This window comes from Gobio gobio, assembly GCF_949357685.1.
Source record: "Gobio gobio genome assembly, chromosome: 13".
Classification (NCBI taxonomy): Eukaryota; Metazoa; Chordata; class Actinopteri; order Cypriniformes; family Gobionidae; genus Gobio; species Gobio gobio.
Window position 1 is genome coordinate 25,335,783 of NC_137106.1, and position 24,084 is coordinate 25,359,866.

Consider the following 24,084-nt stretch of genomic DNA (forward strand, 5'->3'; position numbering starts at 1 on the left):
ATAATCTGTCGAGTCAGAACATAGTCAAGCAAGTTTGGAATAGCAGAACTAGGCTCACATTTCTCACCAAAGAGCCTTTTTTTGAGTGTGTTCTTAGTTTTGATAGGTCTGTACTTACATAAGTGGTCTCTCTGTCAGCAGAATGAGGGCAGCAGCCAAAATCAAGTCATGTGACGTCCTCCAGGGATATACAGTACTACAACAGCAGAGTGTGTGATGGAATAACGCAGATGTGAGTACAACCCAAACTTCCCACCAAATCTTTGACTGTGCTACTTAAGAGACAACCCATAAAATAAGATTAAAAACTGCATCAAGTAGCTTAATTATGTACATAGAAAACATACAAAAACCCAAACTGGATTAAACTTGGATGCTTTTCCAAAAAAATAAGTATCATTTGAGTATCTCATTGCCGGGCCGAGTGTCCTGGTTTTCGTTAATCAAAATATGGTCACCCTAGATTAGTAGCAATATGACAGCAGAAGTGTCTCATAGTCTACTTAACCCTCTGGTGCTCTTCGGTCATTTCTGACCGGAAAATTTTCTGTTTTGAAATTCTAAAAATCACAGCTTCATCGGAATGATATGAAACTTGGTGACTTGATTGGCATTAAGACTGTGAACACACAAAAAAATAGAGGGCATGATTTGAGCATGCTAATTGGTCGTAAAAAAAAGTTTACCTGTTCGGTCACAAATGACCGACCATTGGAAATGAATGGGAAATCTGCAAAAACACAAAAATTCACCAAATTTACAATCTACAAATCGGCCACAATGCTGAAAAAAAGTAATCAGGAGTGTGATATTGACACATCCACTCACATACAGACACACACGCACACTTGCACGCACACACACACACACACACACACACACACACACACACACACACACACACACACACACACACACACACACACACACACACACACACACACACACACACACACACACACACACACACACACACACACACACACACACACACACACACACACACACACACACACACACACCTATGAACCACTGTGTCTGTAATACAGAGCAAAGTTTATGGAATGTGAAATCCATTCAATAATTTAGTCATAATGCAGAAAAAGCTCACAAAAGTGAAGGGGTGACACTCTAAAATTTAGAGTCTAAATCTTCTCTCTCTCTCTCTCTCTCTCTCTCTCTCTCTCTCTCTCTCTCTCTCTCTCTCTCTCTCTCTCTCTCTCTCTCTCTCTCTCTCTCTCTCTCTCTCTCTCTCTCACACACACACAAACTGTGCACTTGGAAGCTTAGGCTTGATCCTTTGCATCTTTCTGAGCATTTTTAAAAACAAAATACATAATTCACATAAAGTGTTATAATTGAATGAATGTTTAAAAAAAATAATAATAATTTGAATAAAAAAAATGGGTAGTAAAATGCTTCCTTGCTTTCTCTTCCTAACACAATGATTAGGTTTAATAATGATAATTAATAATAATTATTATAATCATAATGTTAAAAACTAACACTTTAAATCACTATTTCTAACAAACAAAAAATTATCTAAAACTTTATAATAAATAGTCTTTGATATTGTTTAAATATATTCAAATCCACCTAAAAAAAAAAAAATTAAATGTGTTCAAAAGAGAACTAGGGAATTCACAAGCTTCTCCATAGAGACCTCTAGTGGTTACACCCATGGTTGCATGTTTCCATAAATAATTCCAACAGAGGGCGCTAATCTGCCTTCAAAAAAATATTTTGAAGGCACAGACCCTATTATAACCTGAAATACTGTAAAAAAAAATTGTTTTTATAAAAAATTTTTTAAAATTATTTTCAATGTCAAAAATAGACCATAATTAGTGCATACATATTAATAAGTACTATCAAATCATCTCAAAATGCAAAAGAAAATAGAAAAAATATTATTGAAGAAAAATAAATTACATTGGTTTTACTGGGGTGGAGGAAGTTTAATTTTTGGGTGTCCAATCACTTATGACCGTGAAGATAACCAAATGAACCCCCAAATGAAGAGCACCAGAGGGTTAATCATCTTTATACCTTCTTCTTTCCTTTCATGTGTTCATCTTTTTCCATATGAGCCCCTAAAGCAAAATGTGTTTATCAACATGTCAGCAATTGTCCCCATAACCCTCTTTACTGACCTGAAACAACAAGATCATGAAAGCCCCATATAGTTGTGCTGAGTTAACGGTGGGTGTTTTAAATGGATATTGATTTTAGACGGATTGTTATTATTGGAGCAGCATTGTGCACAATCACAGAGGCAGTTGAATTAGGATGTTTTTTGCATTTAATTTGTTGTTTGTGGTAGATGCATTTACATGTCAACAATAATAATATTAGCCCATCACAGCTATGAAAACAAGCAACACATTTCACCAAAGTGTAATGCAAAAAGGATAAATCACTCTTGTCCGGAAAATGTGTAGATACCCAAGTCACTCCTAGATAATGAAAGCACTGTTTGTTTAATGCTTGTAATCTTTCTTTTTTTATCATTGCCTTTTTATAAGCTATTGTAAATTTAGATGAAAATAATTAATTTGCAATTTTTTTACATGCAATAATACATTTTAATTACATTTTATAAATACATTAAATATTTAAAGTAGCTAAATGGTTAAAAAAAAGTGTTCAGTAGGTTTCATGGTTCATCTTTATTATAGAAATTGGTATCGTATTTCACTGGTATTAGTAGCGATCACTGAAACACTAACCCCTAGTATGTATTGATAAAAAACTAGAGGACAGAAATCATTGTGATACAATGAGAATTCACTCGAATCATAAGGACAATTAAGATTCACAATTCTAAGTAATAGAGGCTATTTGATTTCAAATCAATTTTGAAGTAAATTTGTGCTATTGAATGAGGTAAATTGCCTTATGCATTCCTGTGAAAATTATTAAATGTTTTTTTCCTGGTTGACAAAACCTCTACTAACTACTATTAACTACCACCAGACTCTGGAAAGAAGCTGTGTGGTCGTCATACCAGAGCAGGATCTGTCAGACCCATTTCCTGTTTTTGATCTTGTGACACTATTACACGGTGTTCGCCAAAATAACATTCCCATCCCCATGTGGTCATGTTGCGGAGCAAAATAATGTGACAGGAACTGATTTCAATCCAAAACACTCGTGACACAAATGGATTTTTAAAAAATGTATCCGTATTGTACTCGTTTCCTTATTTTATTTAATTATTATTTTTTTTACAATTAAATTACCTTTGCCATCATCTAATGCTTTCGTAAAGTTAATTTTTAAAAACAAATCATTTAATAACACTGTTAAATGTATCTTTAGCAAATCTCATAATGAATATCCATTTTTTATACTATACATACAATCTCAGGACCTCTTTGATCCTAAATCACCAATGTGTGTGTGTGTGTGTTTCCTGCTCCGTGTGCAGGTTATTAAAAGCAAGTTTAATGCTTGGCTGCTTTCACATTAACAGACCAGTGGAACACAATAACCCCCTGCCTCCAGGGAGTAAAAACACTGCTGCAATGGTAGACGCTCTTTTTATTTTATTTCCCTTCCTTGTGCACATATTTGTTCCCATGCTTTCTTATTCCTGTTCATTATTTGCTGTACATAAGCACGTGGGTTTAATTTCCAGTGAAATCCAGCTTGAGCAGAAATGAAGCTATAGGAAGTGATAGTGTTCCGTTTCATATTGCACTTTATTCAGTTCCATAGAACTATCAGGATCTAGAACAGGTTCTAGAACACAAAGACGGAACCATCAGCCTTCACTGTCGCAGAACGCTTATTGCTTTGCACTTTTTCTTTCACATTTTCAAACAAGTAGAATAGAGGATGCTGGCCCTGAAGGGTCAATTCAATTTCAGAACTACTAAAGGACAGAAAACGAAAATAAAACACCCCACACACACACAACTACTACAAAACAAATGTCTCTGGAATGGTGCGGAAGATGTATGGTGTCTGTGAGTGCTGTGATCACCACTGATGGTGGCTCTGAGAGTGGCAGGTATGTATGGGTCGGTCATGTGATTTGGCATCCAGGTCATGACACAGAAGTGTTGGTGCTCTAGGATCGTTGTTTTCCAGACACTTTAATTTTCCACCATGATGGAACTGGCCGGAAAGTTGATTCTATCTCCGGGGTTGGTTATGATGATGAGGACAGTGGCAGGTGTGGATAAGTCATGTGATTCTGCATCCAGGTCACATGACGCCAAGGCTTCAGTGGTCCAGGATCCGAAGGTTTCCAGACACTATTTTGTTTTCCAGCATAGAGCCAGCCGGAATGTCGATTCGGTCTCCATGGTTGGCTATGATAATGACTGTTCCCTAGTGAGGACAGAAGAATAATCAGACTGTGTAACATCCTGCAAAAATGTCTGATTGCAGAATTTAAGATGTTCCTTGCTCTTACCTTCAGTGAGACGTGCTTTCCGAAGGTCACATCACCAGACACCGTCAGGTGATCCAGCTCTAGCATGTCTGGAATGCTCTCGAATCGTGTGAGATATTCCTGAACCTGAAAGACAGAGAAAACTGGATCAAGGCTTGCTAAGTTTTAGTTAGATTGGAAAATATACGTCTGTTGTGAGTGATCTTTGTGGATTTCTGCCTGTACACACTGTGTAGTATGAGAGGAACACCATGTGTTTTGAATGGATCATTTGTTGTGAATGCATCATTAGGTGCGGTACCTTGGTAAAAGAGCTGCCCAGTTTGACGTGAGGAGTTGTGGGAAACTCACGCCTCTCGCTCATGGTCAGAGACCCTGCCTCCAGGCTGTACAGATTGGACATAACCAGTAGGAGGTCAGATGTGGTTTTGACAGGCAGGAAGCGGCTGCGAGGCACGTTGATGCCCAAGGCGTGATCAAAGCACTTGATGGCAGCACCCACCGCAGTCTCCAGCTGAATGACATTCAGACCCCCATCTAGAGTCTGAGAGAGAGAAAGAAATGATTTTAAACAACAGTTTTGTAACTCACTTAAAATTGTCAAGAAAATGTTATATTTGTACATCACACAGTCAGTGTCATAAATTTACTCATTTGATTAGTTGATTATATTAATTTTAATCTTAAAACATATTTATATGCAGGTTTTTAAAAAAAGAAAAAACAAATTTTCAGTCTCAGTCTTTTATATACCCCACTGTGAACGGATTATTGAAAAAGTAAAAAAATGTAGGGTGTTGACTTGGTTGTATCCATTAATCGAACTACACGAGTCAGGCATTCATCACCAGAGTTGTCACTCCATTTATGACATTTTGATTAAAAATTACATAGTGAAAAAGGAAATGTATGCATGCATGAATCGTTCACAATAACATGGATAGCATGCATTTAGAAAACAGGTTGGGTGAATTTTTATTTCACGCCGACTTAAATTTCATAGTATTTGTTAAGTATTATGTATACCTGCTCTATGAAGAACAAAAAGTGATATATAATGGCACAGAGGAAGTGAGAGGTATCACTGCAAGCACTGTGAAGGTGATCTTGGTATCACACAGGCAGAAAAAGTGAAAGGTTGACAGGGACAGAAGCGGGAGGCACTGGATGTAAAGAAATCTAGAACGGACTCAAATTTCTGCTTAATAGGTCTCGCTGGATGAGAGTCTGGGCCTTAGGGGGAGAAATTGTGCTACAATAGGAAGCTCTGCTAAACTGTGTACTACTCCACACAGACACACACTTAATTGGTTATCTAAATGAGTGCGTACCATCAAATTCTATTGATTTTATACAATGCAATTAAAATTATTACACACTACCCCCTTTGCACGTTTATACTGTGTCATAACCAGACGCAACCTCTTCTGTCTTAACCAGCTTCATGTGTGGAGAGGACAAATTATTTGTCACTTGTAGACTGAAAATGCTGCATTGCGTTTGGTTTGGGCACAGTGATAGAATTAGAACAATAACAATTGTATTTTATGTATCAGTAGTTTTTCCAATTGAGGAGGTCCTTGAATGTCATCAAAGGAGTTTTATGCTCATTTCTAAGGATTTTGTCCCTAAAGTATATCTATATAAACTGACACACACAAAAACAAACCTCATCTTATGTTTACCTTTCATTTCTTTAGTCTCCTGTCATGAACTGAGAACAGAAAACCCAACCGAAATGGTTTATAAATTACTTTTTTTGTCAGTTGGAAAACCCTCTGATCATACACTGAAGCCTTGAACTAAACCCCGAATTATCAACTCAAATGAGATATGCTATAAAACAGACACTCATACACAGTCTCCACAACATTAGCTTGTTAAAGTGCTTGTGTATAGCATAGACTATAAAATAAAGATGGACGGCGCATCTCTGCTTCCTTCCACTGTAGAAAAATATACCAGAAACAGTCATTGCCAAATATGTCATTCGGAGTCTGCGCAGTAGTGAACCTAAGTGGAGCTGTGGTATCAAGATCCCGCCCATACTTCCGCTTCCGCAAACGCAAGCACAGTTGTCAATTATGACGTTACACACAGTTTTTATAGCATTAAATATCTAACTAAACCCAAACTTATTTAGCTAATAAGACCTTGATTAGATGGTTCAGGTGTGTTTAATTGGATTTGGAGATAAACTCTGCAGGACAGTGGTGCTGGTGTAAAGGGTTTTGTAAGTGGGTTTGATTCAGAAGTGAACGCTCTGCAAAGGAGACTGCTGAAGGTCAGTGTTACAGGGTCCCATGTGGCCTGATAAATGAATCCATGTCTCACCTAGGGTTTCAGAAGTGGTAGTGAGAGGAAGGCCAGGGAAATAAAACAGAGATTTCCAGTGCACAGCTATAAATAGTGCCTTACAACAAAACTAAGAGTGACTGTTGGGGAAAACAAAGATTTGACAAGGGAAATTAAAACAAGAAATTAAAGGGGTCATGAATTGAGAAATCAACTTTTCATTCAGCCTTTGATATATAAAAGTTCATTGTGAATATCCTGTAAGTTTCGGAGCTGAAAACTTCCTTGTTAGTCAAAGAAAAGGTTTTATTGACACCAGGCGCAGCAAACGCTCGTTCTCAGAATGTGCCAGGCTGTGACGTCAGAGTGTAGTGAAACACCCTCTCAACAGAAGAAGAACAACGCCTGATTCTGTAGCCCCGCCCACCGACTCGTGCAAAAAAAATGACACATGAATAACATGGGCCTTCGTAGAGCTAAACTGATCGCGCTACCGAGCAATAAAGATGTCAAAGATAGCAAGATATTGCGCTGTGCCTGTTTGTGGAAGAACACAGTCTCTGCAAAAGCTTCCTTCGGATTCTAATATTATGAAAGTGTGGTTGAACTTTATTTTTAATGAAAATCCAGCTCACATGGGTAAGACATTACGTGTTTGTTCCTTCATTTCACCGTGGATTCGTTTGTAAACAAGAGACTGGATTTGCAGACAGGATGAGATTACATGAATGAAGCAACACACTTATGTGAGTAAAACATGTTTTTTTTATATGTGATAGTATTGTATTGTTACAGATCATTTGATATCTACTGATTATGTGTACGTGTCTAACTGTACATGACTTGACGCTGTCACAGGCTGGAGAATCCTTTATTTGAGGTATTGTTGGTTCATTGTGCTGCGATTCTGGATCAGACTAGAGCATGTCTGGGCCAGGGCTCGCAAAGCCCAATGTCCCGGGGCTGTATTTTCCAGACGGGCTACCAAAATGTAAGTTGAGAATCTTAAATAGTGAATAACATTACTTTCTTGATGTGCGTTGTTCACTCTCTTGACTTGATATTTTAAGGAAAAATACAATCGCGAAAGTTTGGTCATGCTGATTTGTCTGACTCTGCAGTGAGACTTGTGCGTGCGTGCATGCTTGCGTGTGTGTGTGTTAGTGATGCACGGTTTGTGGTTATATCCACCAATCGGGTGGGCCAAGTAATAAAAAATAACATTAAAATTAATTGAGGGTGGATGAGAGATCAAACAAAATCTTTGTTTGTTTGATAAAGACATTTTGCGAGCCCTGTGGGCGATTCATCATTCAGGTTGCCGTTTTCCCACACTTTCAAAACAATTCCCCACATGTACTGCTTTTGATATACTGTATTGTTGTTGGTTCTTTGCCTTGTGTGATGATTTATCTATTTTGTGAAATTGATATGTGTATTTTCTCTTCTTTGTAGTTTCACACTATTCATGATTAAACTTCATAAATTGCACCTCCGTGGAGTTTATTGTGGAAGTGTTTAGCGGCTGGATAGCTGGATCAATTCAAACAGTGAGGCCAGTGACAGTGAAAAGATATTGCATTTCGAAGGACTTTGATAAGCATGATGAAGCTGGATGTCTGCAACCACATGGAGCACCTATCAAGCTACTAGCAGCAATGCACAAAGCAGTCCTGAGCACATGTCAGACACTTACAGCCTGGCCAAATACCTTGCACGCAGTCAGTTGGTAACTTCTGGATTGAATTCTTTTGATGATAGACCTATAAACTACTGGGCTTGGCGATCATCTTTTAAAAGTACCATTGCAGACCTTGACCTTAAGCCAGAGGAAGAGATAGATTTGCTCATCAAATATCTCGGAAGAGAATCATCTGAACAGGTACGAAGAATAAAATCAGTGAATATTAGGCACCCTTTTAATGGTTTACAAATGGCTTGGGAGAGGTTAGAGGAAATGTATGGCTCATCAGAGGCAATTGAAAGAGCTCTCTTCTCTAAATTGGAAAACTTCCCTAAAATATCAGGTAAAGATCTGTATAGGCTGCGTGATCTTGGAGATCTGCTTGCAGAGTTAGAGGCAGCCAAGCTGGATGGGTATCTTCCTGGGTTGTCCTACCTTGACACCGCTCATGGATTGAGCCCGATTGTAGGAAAACTTCCTTATAATATCCAAGAAAAATGGATATCGTATGGATCAAAGTACAAGAGAGAGCATCTTGTGGCCTTCCCACCATTTTCTGTGTTTGCCGACTTTATTCGTTCAGAAGCAAGAACAAGAACAGACCCCAGCTTTACCATTTTTCATTCAGCACCACAAGAAAAAAGGGAAAGATCAGATAAATTCAGGCAAGCTTCTATAGCTGTGCATAAAACCCAAGTTAACATGTTTGAGACAAGAGATGCTACGGACAGGATAAGGACTGTTGACCCTCAGCGATTCTGTCTCATCCATGACAAGCCTCATCCACTAAAAAGATGCAGAGGCTTCAGAGCAAAAGTCTTGAAGATCGCAAACAGTTTCTTAAGGAACATTCAGTATGCTTCAGGTGCTGCTCCTCTATAGATCATATGGCAAAAAACTGCAAAGCTCAAATCCATTGCACTGAATGTGATAGTGATCATCATGTGTCAGCTCTACATCCAGGTCCAGCACCTTGGAGGAAAATCATCTCTCCTGTCTTAGAAGATGGCGGGGAGGAAAGAGAATTATTCGATCAAGAGGTAACATCAAAGTGTACTGAAGTGTGTGGAGCTGGAGTGAGTGCCAGAGCATGTTCCAAGATTTGTTTGGTTAACGTCTATCCTGTGGGTAATAAGGTAGAATCCAGAAGAATGTATGCAATTCTGGATGATCAGAGCAATCGCTCATTGGCAAGAACAGAATTCTTTGAAGAGTTTCAAATCAAAGGATCTTCTTTTCCATATTCACTCAAGACATGTGCTGGACTAAAAGAGACCACAGGAAGGAGAGCAAGGGGCTACATTGTGGAGTCATTGGATAAGAGTGTAAGCCTTCATCTTCCTACACTGCTAGAGTGCAATCAGATTCCTAACATTCGTTCTGAAATTCCTACTCCAGATGCAGCGTGTCATTTCAGTCACCTCAGGGATATTGCTGAGGAAATACCAGCCCTAGACCCAGATGCTAATATTCTCCTTCTACTTGGCAGGGACCTCATTAGGGTCCACAAGGTCCGTCAACAGATTAATGGTCCACACAAAGCTCCATTTGCTCAAAGGTTAGATTTAGGATGGGTAGTTATTGGAGATGTGTGTCTGGGAGGTGCTCATCGACCTGCTCGTGTAGATGTTTTTAAGACCTCCATACTCGAAAGTGGTTTCCAGCTGTTTCTGGCCCTGTGAAAGTCAGTTCCATGTAAAAGAGCAGTATGGCGCCAAGCGAGAAGCTAGGCCAATCAATCTTTGTTCGTACATCCAGAGATTACAAGCTTGCACTGTCAGTGGATGATGCCAGGTTTCTAAGCATAATGGACAAAGAGTTCTACCAAGATGAATCCAATGGCTGGGTGGCTCCTTTGCCGTTTCAAGTTCCTAGAAGAAGGCTTCCAAATAACAGAGGGTATGCTTACAACCGTCTTTCCTCACTTCGTCATACTTTGGACAAACGTCCTCAGATGAAAGCTCATTTTCTTGAGTTTATGACGAACATGTTTGTTAACGGACATGCAGAAATTGCTCCCCCACTCAAGAAAGACCAAGAGTGCTGGTATCTCCCTTTGTTTGGTGTTTATCACCCGTAGAAGCCAAACAAGATCCGTGTGGTCTTCGACTCCAGTGCACCTTATGATGGAGTCTCCTTGAATGATGTCCTACTTAAGGGGCCAGATCTTAACAATAACCTCCTGGGAGTGTTGCTAAGATTTCGAAGGGAGCCGGTTGCGATTGCCGCTGACATTCAGCATGTGTTCCACTGTTTTTTAGTCAGAAAGGATCACAGAGATTTTCTGCGCTTTCTCTGGTATCAAGACAATGACCCAGGTAAAGAAATAGTGGAGTACAGAATGTGTGTTCATGTGTTTGGCAATCGTCCTTCTCCTGCTGTTGCCATATATGGTTTGCATAGAGCAACCAAAGAGGAAGAAAATAACTTCAACAGTGAAGTGAAAGAGTTGGTTGAGCACGATTTCTATGTTGATGATGCTCTGAAATCCTTCCCCACTGAAACAGCACCCATTAGTGTTCTGAAGCAAACTCAAGACATGCTTGCGGTAGCAAACCTTAGGCTACATAAAGTAATCTCTAATCGACCTGCAGTAATTGAGGCATTTCACCCTGAAGATCGGGCTGTGGATTTCAAAGATGTTGACCTCTTCTTTGAAGATACCCCAGTCCAGCGTAGTCTAGGAGTGTCATGGAACTTGGCATCAGACACATTTACTTTCCAAGCTATTGATGATAAGAAGCCATTCACCCGGCGAGGTGTACTGTCAACCGTAAACAGCTTATATGATCCATGTGGTTTCATTGCTCCTGTTACCATCAAAGGCAGGCTGTTGCTGCGGGAACTCTCAATGCAGGCCGAAGACTGGGATTCTCCATTACCAGATGACATAAAACCCGAATGGATCAGATGGAGGAACTCCTTACAAACCCAGCAAGATCTAAAGATACCACGTACTTACTCATCTTTTCCTACTTCAGAGGTTCAGACAAGAGAATTGTGTATATTTGCAGATGCATCCATGAAAGCTGTTGCCGCTGTAGCTTATCTGCGATCCACATCTCAAAATGGCCAAATAGATACTGGTTTCGTGTTTGGAAAGACAAAGTTGGCACCACGGCCAGAGCTGACTGTTCCAAGATTAGAGCTCTGTGCAGCAGTTCTAGCAGTTGAGATCGCAGACATGGTTGTAGAAGAAATAGGCTTGCAGTTCAACAGTATCCAGTTCTACACCGACAGTAAAGTTGTTCTTGGATATATTCATAATCGCACAAAACGCTTTTATGTGTATGTGAACAACAGAATCCAAAGAATTCTTCAGTCATCTACCCCTAGTCAATGGAACTATGTTCCCTCCGATGTCAATCCTGCAGATCATGGGTCAAGATCTGTATCAGCTGACTATCTCAGTAGCACAAATTGGCTTACAGGGCCAGACTTCCTTTTGAACTCTCCACCCTTAAATGCCTTGCTTCAAGAGAACCATGACCTTGTTGATCTTGAACTGGATCCAGAAATCCGACCACAAGTGATTTCATGTCTAACTGCAGTGCCTAATCAGTTCCTGACTCCTGAGCGTTTTGAACGCTTCTCCAGCTTGAGTAAGTTAATCAGAGCGATCGCTCATTTAAGCCACATTTCCCAGTCATTCTCCCATTTATCAAAAGAGCCAAGATGTAGTGGATGGCATCTCTGTAGCAACAGTCCCACAAATGAGGAATTGGAAAAAGCCAGGATTGTGATCCTAAAGAGCGTTCAAAATGTAGCCTATCCCAAAGAGCTAAGTGATATAAAAGCAGGAAGCAATCTCTCACCTAAAAGTAGTATACAGAAACTTCGTCCTGTTCTGGATGATAAAGGTCTTCTGCGTGTTGGAGGCCGTATTACTCAGGCAGGTCTTGAGAAGGAAGAATGCAATCCTGTGATCGTTCCTGGGAAACATCACGTAGCAAACTTGCTTGTTCGACACTACCATCAAGCAGTCAAGCATCAAGGAAGGCATTTTACTGAGGGAGCAATACGAGCAGCAGGGTATTGGCTGATGAGTGCCAAAAGATGCATTGGAAGTCTACTTAACAAGTGTGTGACATGTAGAAAGCTTCGTCGTCCTACAGAGCTCCAGCAGATGGCAGACTTGCCTGCAGAAAGACTCCAAGTGGCTCCACCCTTCACATATGTAGGAGTCGATGTATTTGGGCCATGGCAGGTTGTTTCTCGCCGCACCAGAGGAGGCTGCTCCAATTCCAAAAGATGGGCAGTCATTTTCTCATGTATGTGCACAAGAGCAGTGCACATTGAAGTGGTAGAGACATTGGCCCTCATTTATCAATCTTGCGTACACCAATTTTCCAGCGTACACCTGGCGTACACCCAAAACCACGGTGACTTTGAGATTTATCAATATGGACGTTGGCGTACCGCACGCTCAAATCCTACACCAGCTCAGGAGGTGGTGTACGCACGTTTTGAGTTAGTGCGAAAATGCGCAGAAAAACAATTCCTAACACCACAAAACGCACTGACAAAGATATGCTATATTATGACCCACTGTAACAACAACAACAACAACAACAACAACAACAACAACAAATAAAGCCCTATTCGCACGGGATAAGTATTATCTGGGGACCTCGTGTGATTTAGAAATTACTCCCCCACATCTGAATTTTGCGTGGCGCATTCGCACGAGATAAACTGTGATTTTACTCGAATTTACTGACTTATCTCCCGGATATGATGTTACTTGAAAATGTTTTTTCGTTAGGCCCTATATATAGCTGTATGAAATTATAAACAGTCGTATAGATATAATTTTGATTGTTTTAGTAATACAAATAATTTCGTATAATAACAATATACGACGGAAGATTCAGTTTCAAAGCTAATGTAAAAGTGCCCATTTAAGCGAGTTGTCATTGTACTGTTCTGTTTTTGTGTTTTTCATTAAGAATAATATTAAACACACCATTCAAGCAATTAGGCTACTCCCAAATTGTGCTCATTCTAAAGTGAAAGTAGTAGTCTATAATCCGCGCGGCCGCACGGGAAGTCATAACGGTGCGCATTATATGCAGCCTATAGCTCCATTCTTCGTGAAAGATAAAGATAGAAATGCGCACAGGACACAAAAACCTTGCAAAAATTATATACGATCCGCCTAATCCCGGCCAAATAGATGCCGATTCGCACAGGACTAATATTATCACAGGACCTCGGTGTTCGGCGAAATATGGTAGGTCATTTGCGGGGGAATTTTTACTTTACATATTACAGACATGGCCGATTTGCACGGGATTAAGATCACAGACGTTCTCTGCAATTATTACAAATCACCAGAGCTCCCCACATCCCGTGCGAATAGGGAAGTAATTATAAACTTAAGTGTTTATTTTTGTGCAACATGGACTTCAATGTTTAATTTGTGTGACTTTACCAAAGCATTTGATATGTATTCCTCCAGTTGCGAGCCTGTGCGCTTTACCTGACGTTGGTTAGGCCCGGTTAGCTGCGCACGGACTGGAACTGAACATAATTCTGACTGACAAAATAATAAAAATGACATTCTTCTTCTTTTAAATAATAATAAAATAAATAATAATAATAACGAAATTCTTCTTCTAAATAACAATAAGCGTCATTAATAATACAAATCATAATAATAATAAGAATCTAACAAATTGTCATGCAATTATATTAATGTGAATGAATGGTACTCCACATCACATCATCATTACTATTGTACACCCGAATACATGTGATGTGATACGAAATTAAATGCATATTATTTCAAAACACGTGCTGTAAAATAATTAATTGTGATAGGTAATTTCTCATCCAAAAAGCTATTTAAACTGGATTTCCACCGTACACCTTTTTGTGGGCGCCTTTAATCCCACTCTTTAAACTCCCAAATAAAACAAAACTTTTTTTTTCCACTTCCCTGGTGATGGTCTCGATCTCCACGTCAGAGAAGTTTCGCTTCATTGCCGTCTTCCGAGTGTCCATGGCGTAAAATGAGGGCGTGGGGGAGGCATGAGACTTGAATATATAGGGGCGTGTTATTCTAATGACGATCGTTTTCAGCACGGCATTTATCAAGGGCAGGTTTTGCGTACGCCTGGATTTCAGAGGTGCGCACAGCTTCATAAATCAGGCGGTGAGAGGAGTGTAAGCATAATCTTACGCCAACATATACGCCCGTTTCTACGCAAGATTGATAAATGAGGGCCATTGAGCTCAAGCGGATTCATTAATGCTCTACGACGTTTTTTTGCAATAAGGGGACCTGCTAAGCAGATACGCTCTGATTGTGGCACAAATTTTCTTGGAGCATTGCAGGAGCTCAAGATGAATAAAGAAACTTCAGGCTCTGGTCTTCAGAAGTATCTACAAGAACATGCTTGTACATGGGTATTCAACCCTCCCCATGCATCACATATGGGAGGTGCTTGGGAAAGGATGGTGGGTATAGCCCGACGTATTCTTGACTGTATGTTGCTTGAAAGAAAGTCCCTGCATCTCACACACAACGTTCTTGTAACCCTCATGGCTGAAGTGTCTGCTATCATTAATGCACGCACTCTCGTGCCAGTATCTTCGGATCCTGAAGTTCCTTTGATACTCACCCCTGCTATTCTACTGACCCAGAAAACCTGTTCAATTCCTCCGCCACTTGGCGAGTTTACCGATGAAGGTCTTTTTAAGGCTGAGTGGAAAAGAGTGCAAAATCTTGCAGAAACATTTTGGACAAGATGGCGCCGTGAGTATCTTGCCACTCTACAGAGTAGGCAGAAATGGCAAGACAAGCCTTGCCTCAAGGAAGGCGACATTGTGTTAATGAAAGATGGCCAAGCCAAGAGAAATCAGTGGCCTATGGCCATCATTGCAAAAACACTACCAAGCAAAGATAGTCTTGTGCGAAAAGTAGAGCTGAAATTTATCAGAGAAGGCATGCAGAAAACCTTTATTCGCCCTATATCAGAAGTGGTTCTACTTTACTCCCCCTAAAATATTATAGTTAAGATGGGGTCTTTACATACCCCAGACGGGGAGTGTGCTGGACTTTAAACTTTGGTTTATACAAGGACTTTTATTTTGATACTTATTTCTGAGTTTTCCTATGGTTTCCTGTTTAAAAGAGGAAGTATGCCATATTTCTTGAGTGCTTGAGTTGTGCAAGGTGCTCCATGTGGTTGCAGACATCCAGCTTCATCATGCTTATCAAAATCCTTCGAAATGCAATATCTGTAAGTTACTTTGTTTGATTTGTCTAGTGAACATTATGATTACTTTATTGCTGTGTTGGTAACCTTTGTAATATAGCATTTAATTCAGCATGTTTGTTATCTTTTCTACTCAAGTTTGTAAAGTATGAGTCTATGCTTTTGATATACTGTATTGTTGTTGGTTCTTTGCCTTGTGTGATGATTTATCTATTTTGTGAAATTGATATGTGTATTTTCTCTTTTTTGTAGTTTCACACTATTCATGATTAAACTTCATAAATTGCACCTCCGTGGAGTTTATTGTGGAAGTGTTTAGCGGCTGGATAGCTGGATCAATTCAAACAGTGAGGCCAGTGACAGCGGCACACCCATAAAAACCGAGCGTTCCATGAGAGAGGCTCAAAATCAGGGTAGAAAATAGCCTATTACTTATTCATTAGGATGTTTTTGAATGTAAAAACCACGCAAACGTCATAAGTTGACCTCAGACAACAGTATACATTTTTTTTAAAAGCCAGTTCATGACCCCTTTAAAAAAATTTAAGTGTCTGTTGGTCTGAGAGCTGTTAATCCTTACATTACATTAATTTATGCATTTGGCAGACATTTGCAGGACTCTAGAGGTCGACCGAAAAAAAACTAGCGGTCGACCGATTCATCGGTTTTGCCAATTAATCGGCACCGATAGCTGATTGGTGGAACAATCGGTTATCGGCAAAAATCCACACCGATAGTTTTTCCGGGTTGCATTCATTGCTGGAGCGGCTGAGACAGGTGCGCTGTCATTACACAGTAAGAGAGCTCTGAGAAGGGTCTGTTAGCATTATATAGCACAAGAGCGGTCTCTAGGACGGAGACGAAGAGCGCTGACACATCAAATGCACTTTTAAAATAGAACACTACGGTACTTGTTATAAATCATTATAAAGTAATTAATTTCTTGACTAGACGCTGCATTAACAGGTAAATAACAGCAGTGTGTATGTTTGTCGTCGAGACTGAGAGGACGCTAACATTAGCAGTACCTCAAGCAGGTAAAACAATGCGATAAAAATACACGCAAGTAGGACCCAAATTTTGCATATATAAAATTAGTCATGTGAGAAAGCAAACTGTATCGCCATGCTGTGACAGAAACATAAACAAAGCAGAAGCGCATTCGTTTTTTTATTAGATAATCTTCTTCTAAAAAAGCAGACTGTTTGGATTTGTATGAAATGGTAACACTTTACAATAAGATTCCATTTGTAACATTAACAAAGGTTAATAAATGCTGTGGAAGTATTGTTCATGTTAGTATGTTAATTACAACATTAAATTGAGTTTAAAGGGGCTATATGCGTTTTTCTGAAATTTAAACTTGCGACTGACACCTGTGGCCAAAAAACAGAACTGCTCTCATTTTCTGCTCGCTCTCGCAGCGGTGGTGACGTCACATCCGCAAACAGCGCGGGAAAAGACGACCCGCCAGAAAATAGAAAAAATAGGATACAGGCTTATAGGTGCACCCACTGTGAGCGGACAAGGTGTCAGTATGCTCATCAGGAGATGTTTGAGTCATAAATGGTAAAATAAAAAGGCTATTGTTACGTTTATTTTGGGGAAAAAGTTGCATATAGCCCCTTTAAATTTGTATCTGTTAACCTTGGTTAATGCACTATGAACTAACATGAATGATCAAGGTAAAATTGTATTGCTCATAGTAATACATGCTGTAAAAACGTATATTGCATAATGCATATAGTTCATGTAAGCGAATACATCCTTGTTGCATAGGGACTTGCATAGTGTTACCTATGAAATGTACACGCATGTTTCTAGGTTATAGCCAAAGAAACAAATTTGATCTGTAATATTTTAATGTTTAAATTATTTTCTGAAGAATTTGTTCCTTTAGAACTCCTCATTTTAATATTCACATGTATATGTTTTTAATTTTAGCACATTTTCATGGATCAGTACAGTTTTTTTTATTTCTTGTTATAAAGTTCAGCACTGTTTTACTTATGTTTTTTCATCCAGTATCCATTTTAAAAACTATCGGTCGATTAATCGGTTATCGGCAAGTGCGGTCCAACCTAATTATCGGTATCGGTAAAATCCACTGTGGTATTTACATGGACTCTAATAATCCGTTTGTATTTGGAGTAGTAGCACTGTCGAAATACAAAACAAAAGTCACATGATGACCATGTCAATCGAAATTAATTGGCCAAACCCAATTCAACTTTTGTTCGGATTGTAAGGGGTGGTTTAAACCATTTCTAATTAATTCAATAGGACATTTACAGATGGACTGAAAGCTGAACTGGAAAGTTCAGTTATGGAAAGGACATAGAAATGTCGTAATGATGTATAACGTACGGAACAAGCTGTTGTTGTTGAATATAGCATCATAAATGACTGTCATTCTAAAAATCTCCTTCCACTCATCGTCTGTGAAGTGGACCAGGACAACATTGTCCCAAGAGTCCTTGCTTCAGACTCTTCAGACATCCACAGACGCCTTGTTTTTTTACTGCTTGATAAATATAAGCAGCATGGCCCAAAATAGAAAACATATTAAGTCTGCTTTTTAAAACAAAGAAAAGAAGCAATGGTAGGAGAATAGCTAGTATGCGCAAATAGCATGAAACTGTATATTTGTGCCATGTGCGCATGTCAAGAGATCAAATCCAATTTGAAGCTTGTGGCATATAAACACACATCTACCCAATGTTCAGATTCATCAAGCAGAATGATTTCATTCTGATCTAAATGAAAAGTGTCTATATAAATGTAGCTACTAGGGGTGTAACGGTACACAAAACTGATGGTTGGGTTGGGTACGTACATCGGTTTTGAAGTCACGGTTCGGTACAGCAGTTTTACAAAATTGCTTTTTATTTATTTTTATTAAACAGTGGTTTACTAAAAAAAAAAGTGTCTGTCCTTAAATGAATTAAATTATAACAAAGTTTATTGAAGATATTGCTGTAAACTAAAGGGAGCCCTTACTTGCACATTAATATTAAAGGTTAACAATAGAGCCCAAACTATTAGCCTAAATTCAGCTGCTATTTATTTTTAGGTATAATAATCAACACTCAAATAACATAGTACGCAAACATGTAAATTTCACATAAGGCAGTTTTTGCAATAACTTCTAAATCTAATTATAAAATAGTTTTTTTCCTCCAATTCGTTGTTGAAATATAATAATTTATACACAGTGGCTGTCATTTTCATGACATAGAAGAAATTAACTGTTAACTGTTAAAGATTGCATTCGGAAACCGTTCGGTACACGCGTGCACCGAACCGAAAGCCCTGTACCGAAACGGTTCGGTACGAATACGTGAACCGTTACACCCCTAGTAGCTACTGTCAAAATTTTTACTAATTACTTAGATAAAAGACTTATAATATGTAATATCCTGATTTTCCACACAAGCTGCAGTTTCTGCAAATTTTTACAGTTAGACTTTTCCTACCTTAGGGTTTACAATGATTTCCAGGTCCATGGCATTCTGTTCCTGTAGTCTCTTTATGGCAGATAGGGAGATCCACAGGTTGTTGGTGTTGAAGATCTTAAACTTGGTCACGGATTTGAATTCATCAACATGAGCCTTGGGAACCTGGGCGATCTCCAGTAACCGAAGCTTACCATCATACTGAATGAGCGTACCTCCCTAGACAACAAAAGCGTGCAACATTCAATGAAAATGCAACAAATATAAGCCTTGTTCCCCACAAATACACCTAATTTATGTATATGGCATGAACAAATCTTTTTAAAAGCTGAGCTAAGCATGTAAGCTGAATCAATTCAACCTGGCCATTTCAATGAATTGATTCAAAACTCTTGTGGCCCCACTTTATATTAGGTGGCCTTAACTACTATGTACTTACATAAAAAAATAAGTACAATGTACAATGTACACCTTTGCTGATATTGAGGTGGGATACGGGTAGGGTTAGGGACAGGTGGTGGTATGGGTAAGTTTAAGGGTAGGGTTAGGTGTAAGGGAAGTGTACTTACACTTTAATTACATATGTAATTACAGAAATTACAGATGTAATTACATGCAGGTATTTTTTTAAATGTAAGTACAATGTAAAAACATGTATGTACACAATAAGTGCCTTGTATGAAATTATTAATTAAAATGTTAGTACATCGTAGTTAAGGCCACCTAATATAAAGTGGGTCCATTCTTGTTTCAATGATTTGTTTTTGCATAATTAGTCCTTTGTTTAGTAATAAAAAAACAGCCTGGAAAACATGCCTTTATTATTTTTTTGAAATATTTTTATAGCTCTTACATAAAATTTAAATACACTTGGCACTGATTAAAAGTCACACTATTGTTTTGTACTTCTGCACGGTATTACTCATAAATAATATCCTCTCACCTTCACATCTGCTCTAGTCTTGTCTGTGACCTCCATGATAAACTCACAGCGTTTGCCGTTTGGCTGGCTCACCAGGTGATTCAATATACACAGGTCTACCGTTGCGCCCAGGTTATCGATATTGGAGACAAAAATATATTCCTTTCCTTCAGCGATGAGCTGATCCAAAAGACCAGAGTTATAAAAGCTGGCGTAAATGTCACCATGTCCAGGTGGATACCACACATCTGCATTCTCTCCTGTCATAGCCATATCCGTTGCGACCGGCAACAAAGACTCCTTATTTATCCTTGGATACCTGGGAAATTCAGAAAAAGAAAGTCTGAATTTCTAATATTTCTAATATAGATGCATGTAATACTGAACATCACATTTGTTACTGTCCATATAATTATTGTTAAATAAATATATATAATAAAACACTACTTTTCATATAATATAAAAATTATATTCATTATCATATCAAAACAGAAGTCATAAAATAGATAAAATCATAGTATCATATCCTCTTTACAGAAAGAAAAAACACTTCAAGCCTTGTTTATTTCATTGGCATGAAAAATGCACTGCTTATGCAAATGTGTTATCAGAGGAGCTATAAAATCTTCTCTGGCTCCTGCATTTCAGGCTTATTCAGGTCAAATGAAGCCAGGGAAAATATCTGACATTTTATGTAGCCTTCATCATCCTCCTCTTCCTTTCATAACATGGTCTCTTCCACAAGCCTCAGCTTCAACCGGGACTGAATTTGTGCCATCTTTCAGCACTGTATTCTGAATAACACATGTAACCGTATCCCACGAGCGTCTGTTGTTAGCTTTGAGATAAATTTCAGCTTTGACGAGTCCATTAAATATTAACGTATCCCCATTATTGCTTAGAAACCTCATCAATCTTTAACTTACAAAACTTTTAAGTATTTGCAGGGTAAGGGTCAGCAGCATACATTATGAAGGTGAAGAAATTCATATATTTGTGGTTTGTGGTCAGAATGATTACTATGAGAAGTCCGATAAATCAACAAAAAAAACCTCCCTTCTCTAAATATAAAAAGTATGAATAAACGTAGAGGCGTCATGGCCATGCACGTGAAAATTTTTTTTTTTACATTTGATAATTAACCCTTTGAAGAGTACGATCATACTGTGATTAGAACTTCTAAATTTAAATCTGCGTTTACGGATGCGCTCAGCGCTCGCAGTGTTGGGTGTAACTAGTTACTAAGTAATTATTTACTGTAATTTAATTACTTTTCCCTTGAACAAGTAAAGTAAGGGATTACTCTTATTTTTGTGTAATTTAATTACAGTTACTTCACAAGTAATTGAACTAAATACTGTGTATAGACTGTAGAACAATTAAATATCATACAATAGTGGAATTACCATCCAAATTTAAAGTCTAACTTTAAAATGCATGTTTTTATCTATCCTTCTCACATTTGCAATACTTTGGTCAGTTGATAAGAATAATTGATGTAGTTTTATATTATGTATTTGAATGAAGATTATGTCATTAAAAGAGCCATTTCATGTCTATCATTGAATCGCTTAACTCAAGGTTGATATAGGATTTGGAAAGTAATTAGTAATAAGTAATTAAATACTGTTTGGAGAGGGTCATTTGTTCAGTAATCTAGTTACACTTTTGAAGATGTAATTGGTAACTAGTAACTAATGGAGGACTTGGGTTTGCAGGACTTCAAAGAACAGCCTCTGATTCACAAAATACACTGTACAACGCCATGATATGGTACAGTTTGCCTTGCAGTGTCAGTGCTTTTGCTTTGTTTGTTTCTATAAGCTACAAAATACGTCGACTGAACAGACCCCCCCAAATAAAAATATGCATGACATTCCTGAATAAATTACACATATATTTATACATTTTTTCTTTAGGTTTAAGTTTGTATTATTATAATTAGCTTTATTTAAAAATAAATGCAAGTCTATTTTATATTAGGTTAACGTGTGTGTGTGGGGGTTAATACCTGCTCTGGTTGAAAGTGTGTATCTTGACTCTGTGGTGCGTGTATTTCTGTAAGATCTTCTTGGTGTCTTCATCCGTATTGAAAGAGTTCATTAGCACCAGTGGAACTTCAGCATTATATGTTTTATTCAAGTGCTGAAGAGACAAAAGAAAACAAATTAACTTACTAAAAAACACATTATCAATCAAGTTAACAATGACTGTGATCCGACAATGTCTCTCATCAATACTATTTCAGTACAATACAACTTATTGGTTTGAGAGGTTCAAAGTGTCTGAGACACTTTGGCAGGTTAATTACATTCTGCAGCAGATTCTGTTTTAGCTGAGAGAATCTATCATTTTAAAGGGGTGGTAAACCACGATTTCACTTTTCTAACTTTAGCTAGTGTGTATTGTTGCTGTTTGAGCATAAACAACATCTGCAAAGTTACAACGTTCAAAGTTTAAAGCAAAGGGAGATATTTGCTTTTAAAGAAATCAATTTCTAAGGACTACAGCAAACGGCTGGTAGGGACTACCAGACATTCCTCCAGGGTTGCTGACATCACCAGCCCCAATATTTACATAAATCCCTCCTCCGAGAATATTAAATAAGGGGGGGCGAGGCCATTTTGTTTCGCCGTGGGGAAGCTTTGTTGTGGTTAGTAGGCTGGAGTGTTGTTGCCGCAATGCAGACGAAACGCTGTTATTTTCATCCGGATTGCAGGTCCACTTTGTTCAGCCTTCCTAGGGATGGGGGTGTGTTGCAGTGCGTTTAACATACAACATGTTATATGTATGTGTGTATGAGACAGCGGGGAACAGGTCGCATTTGCAGCAGATATATGCTGCCCATCATAAATCAAAGCACGAGACAGACAGGTGTCGGAGTAGAAGACCGGAAAATTTGACATAATGGACAATATTCGTCTGTATTTGCAATAATTACGGGCCACAACCTGTAAGTATGATTTATTTTTCGCCGATGCGTTTTCCTGTAATAGTTCGTATTGTTAATTGTACGTTGTAGCAAGGAATGCACAGATGACAACGCTGTTCTGCAAACCAGTCTGTTAAATGCTCATTCATACTTAACATTATCCGACAAACACCTAAACGTTAAACTTTTTTTTAAATCTCAACAGCGAACTTGGAATTAGTGTAAATTATTCTTTGATTAGAGCTTTTATGTATTGTTTATCTACAGGCATGCTAAACATGGTTCTGTGTTTGATTTGGCTACTAGTAAAGCCAATGTTTAGTGTTTGTTTTGCGTTAATAGTTCTTGCGACAGATATTTGGCTATAATCGTTCTAAAAATACAAAAGTAACAGTGCCATTCAGTAGCGATCACTATAGATTCGCAGTCTTTACTCTTGAGGACTGAACAGATTCTGCTCGATCATCACTAAAATTGTCGGGGTCTGATTCGGGCTCAAATTGGTATGGTTTTATTGACGCCATTGTTTCTAATACTACCCAAAGCACAGTCTACCGGTAAAGGTAAGGGGTGTGACGTTTCCGACAAATGTGCACTAGGCGGTTAGCGAATCACAACACACTGGGCCAGCTAACCAATCTGAGCCCACTGCGTATTTTTGAGGGACCGGCTTCATAGAACCCGGAAACCATCAGACCGTTTTTACAAGGAGGGACAGAGCAGTGTAGAATAAAGGTAAAATATATGAAAAATAATGCAATTTTTTAAAAACGAAGCATGAACACGTTACAGTGCACCCCACAAACACAATCAAGCCTTCGAAAGAATTTGTTTTACCACCCCTATAAATAATAAAAGTTATTATTTTAACAGCAATGCTGTAAATGTGTGATCTTTAACGCCAGAGTCAAGCTGACAAAACACTGTCTCAGATGGACGTAGACATCTCTCCTATCTAATCTCGACAGTTAGACTGATAAACAGAGTCAATATTTAGATCACAACAGAAGTATTAGGTAAATTGGCCAATATCAACAGTACTGCAATAAACAGAGTAAATAAAAAGATGCCTATTTTTGGACCAAAGTTTAAGCCTAGTCCTAGACACCAGTTTCAGCAGTAATTCTTAAAATATTCAGATAAATTTCAGAAACCCTTTACTAAAAGGAAC

General features: G+C 38.5%; 1 protein-coding gene across 2 annotated transcripts in view; it reads right to left on the reverse strand.

Annotated features, from left to right (window-relative positions):
- Positions 1–2,286: 2,286 nt before the first annotated feature.
- The window catches only part of ugp2b (UDP-glucose pyrophosphorylase 2b), a 43,329-nt gene continuing 21,531 nt past the window's right edge, over positions 2,287–24,084 (reverse strand). For both annotated transcript variants that reach the window (XM_079833559.1, XM_079833558.1), the window contains exons 5-10: positions 21,993–22,126; positions 20,003–20,300; positions 19,081–19,278; positions 4,704–4,946; positions 4,424–4,528; positions 2,287–4,338 (exon numbers count right to left, since the gene is read on the reverse strand). In XM_079833559.1, the coding sequence (XP_079689685.1) occupies positions 4,231–4,338; positions 4,424–4,528; positions 4,704–4,946; positions 19,081–19,278; positions 20,003–20,300; positions 21,993–22,126 (1,086 nt within the window). In that variant the 3' untranslated portion in view covers positions 2,287–4,230. The remainder of the gene's footprint in view (positions 4,339–4,423; positions 4,529–4,703; positions 4,947–19,080; positions 19,279–20,002; positions 20,301–21,992; positions 22,127–24,084) is intronic.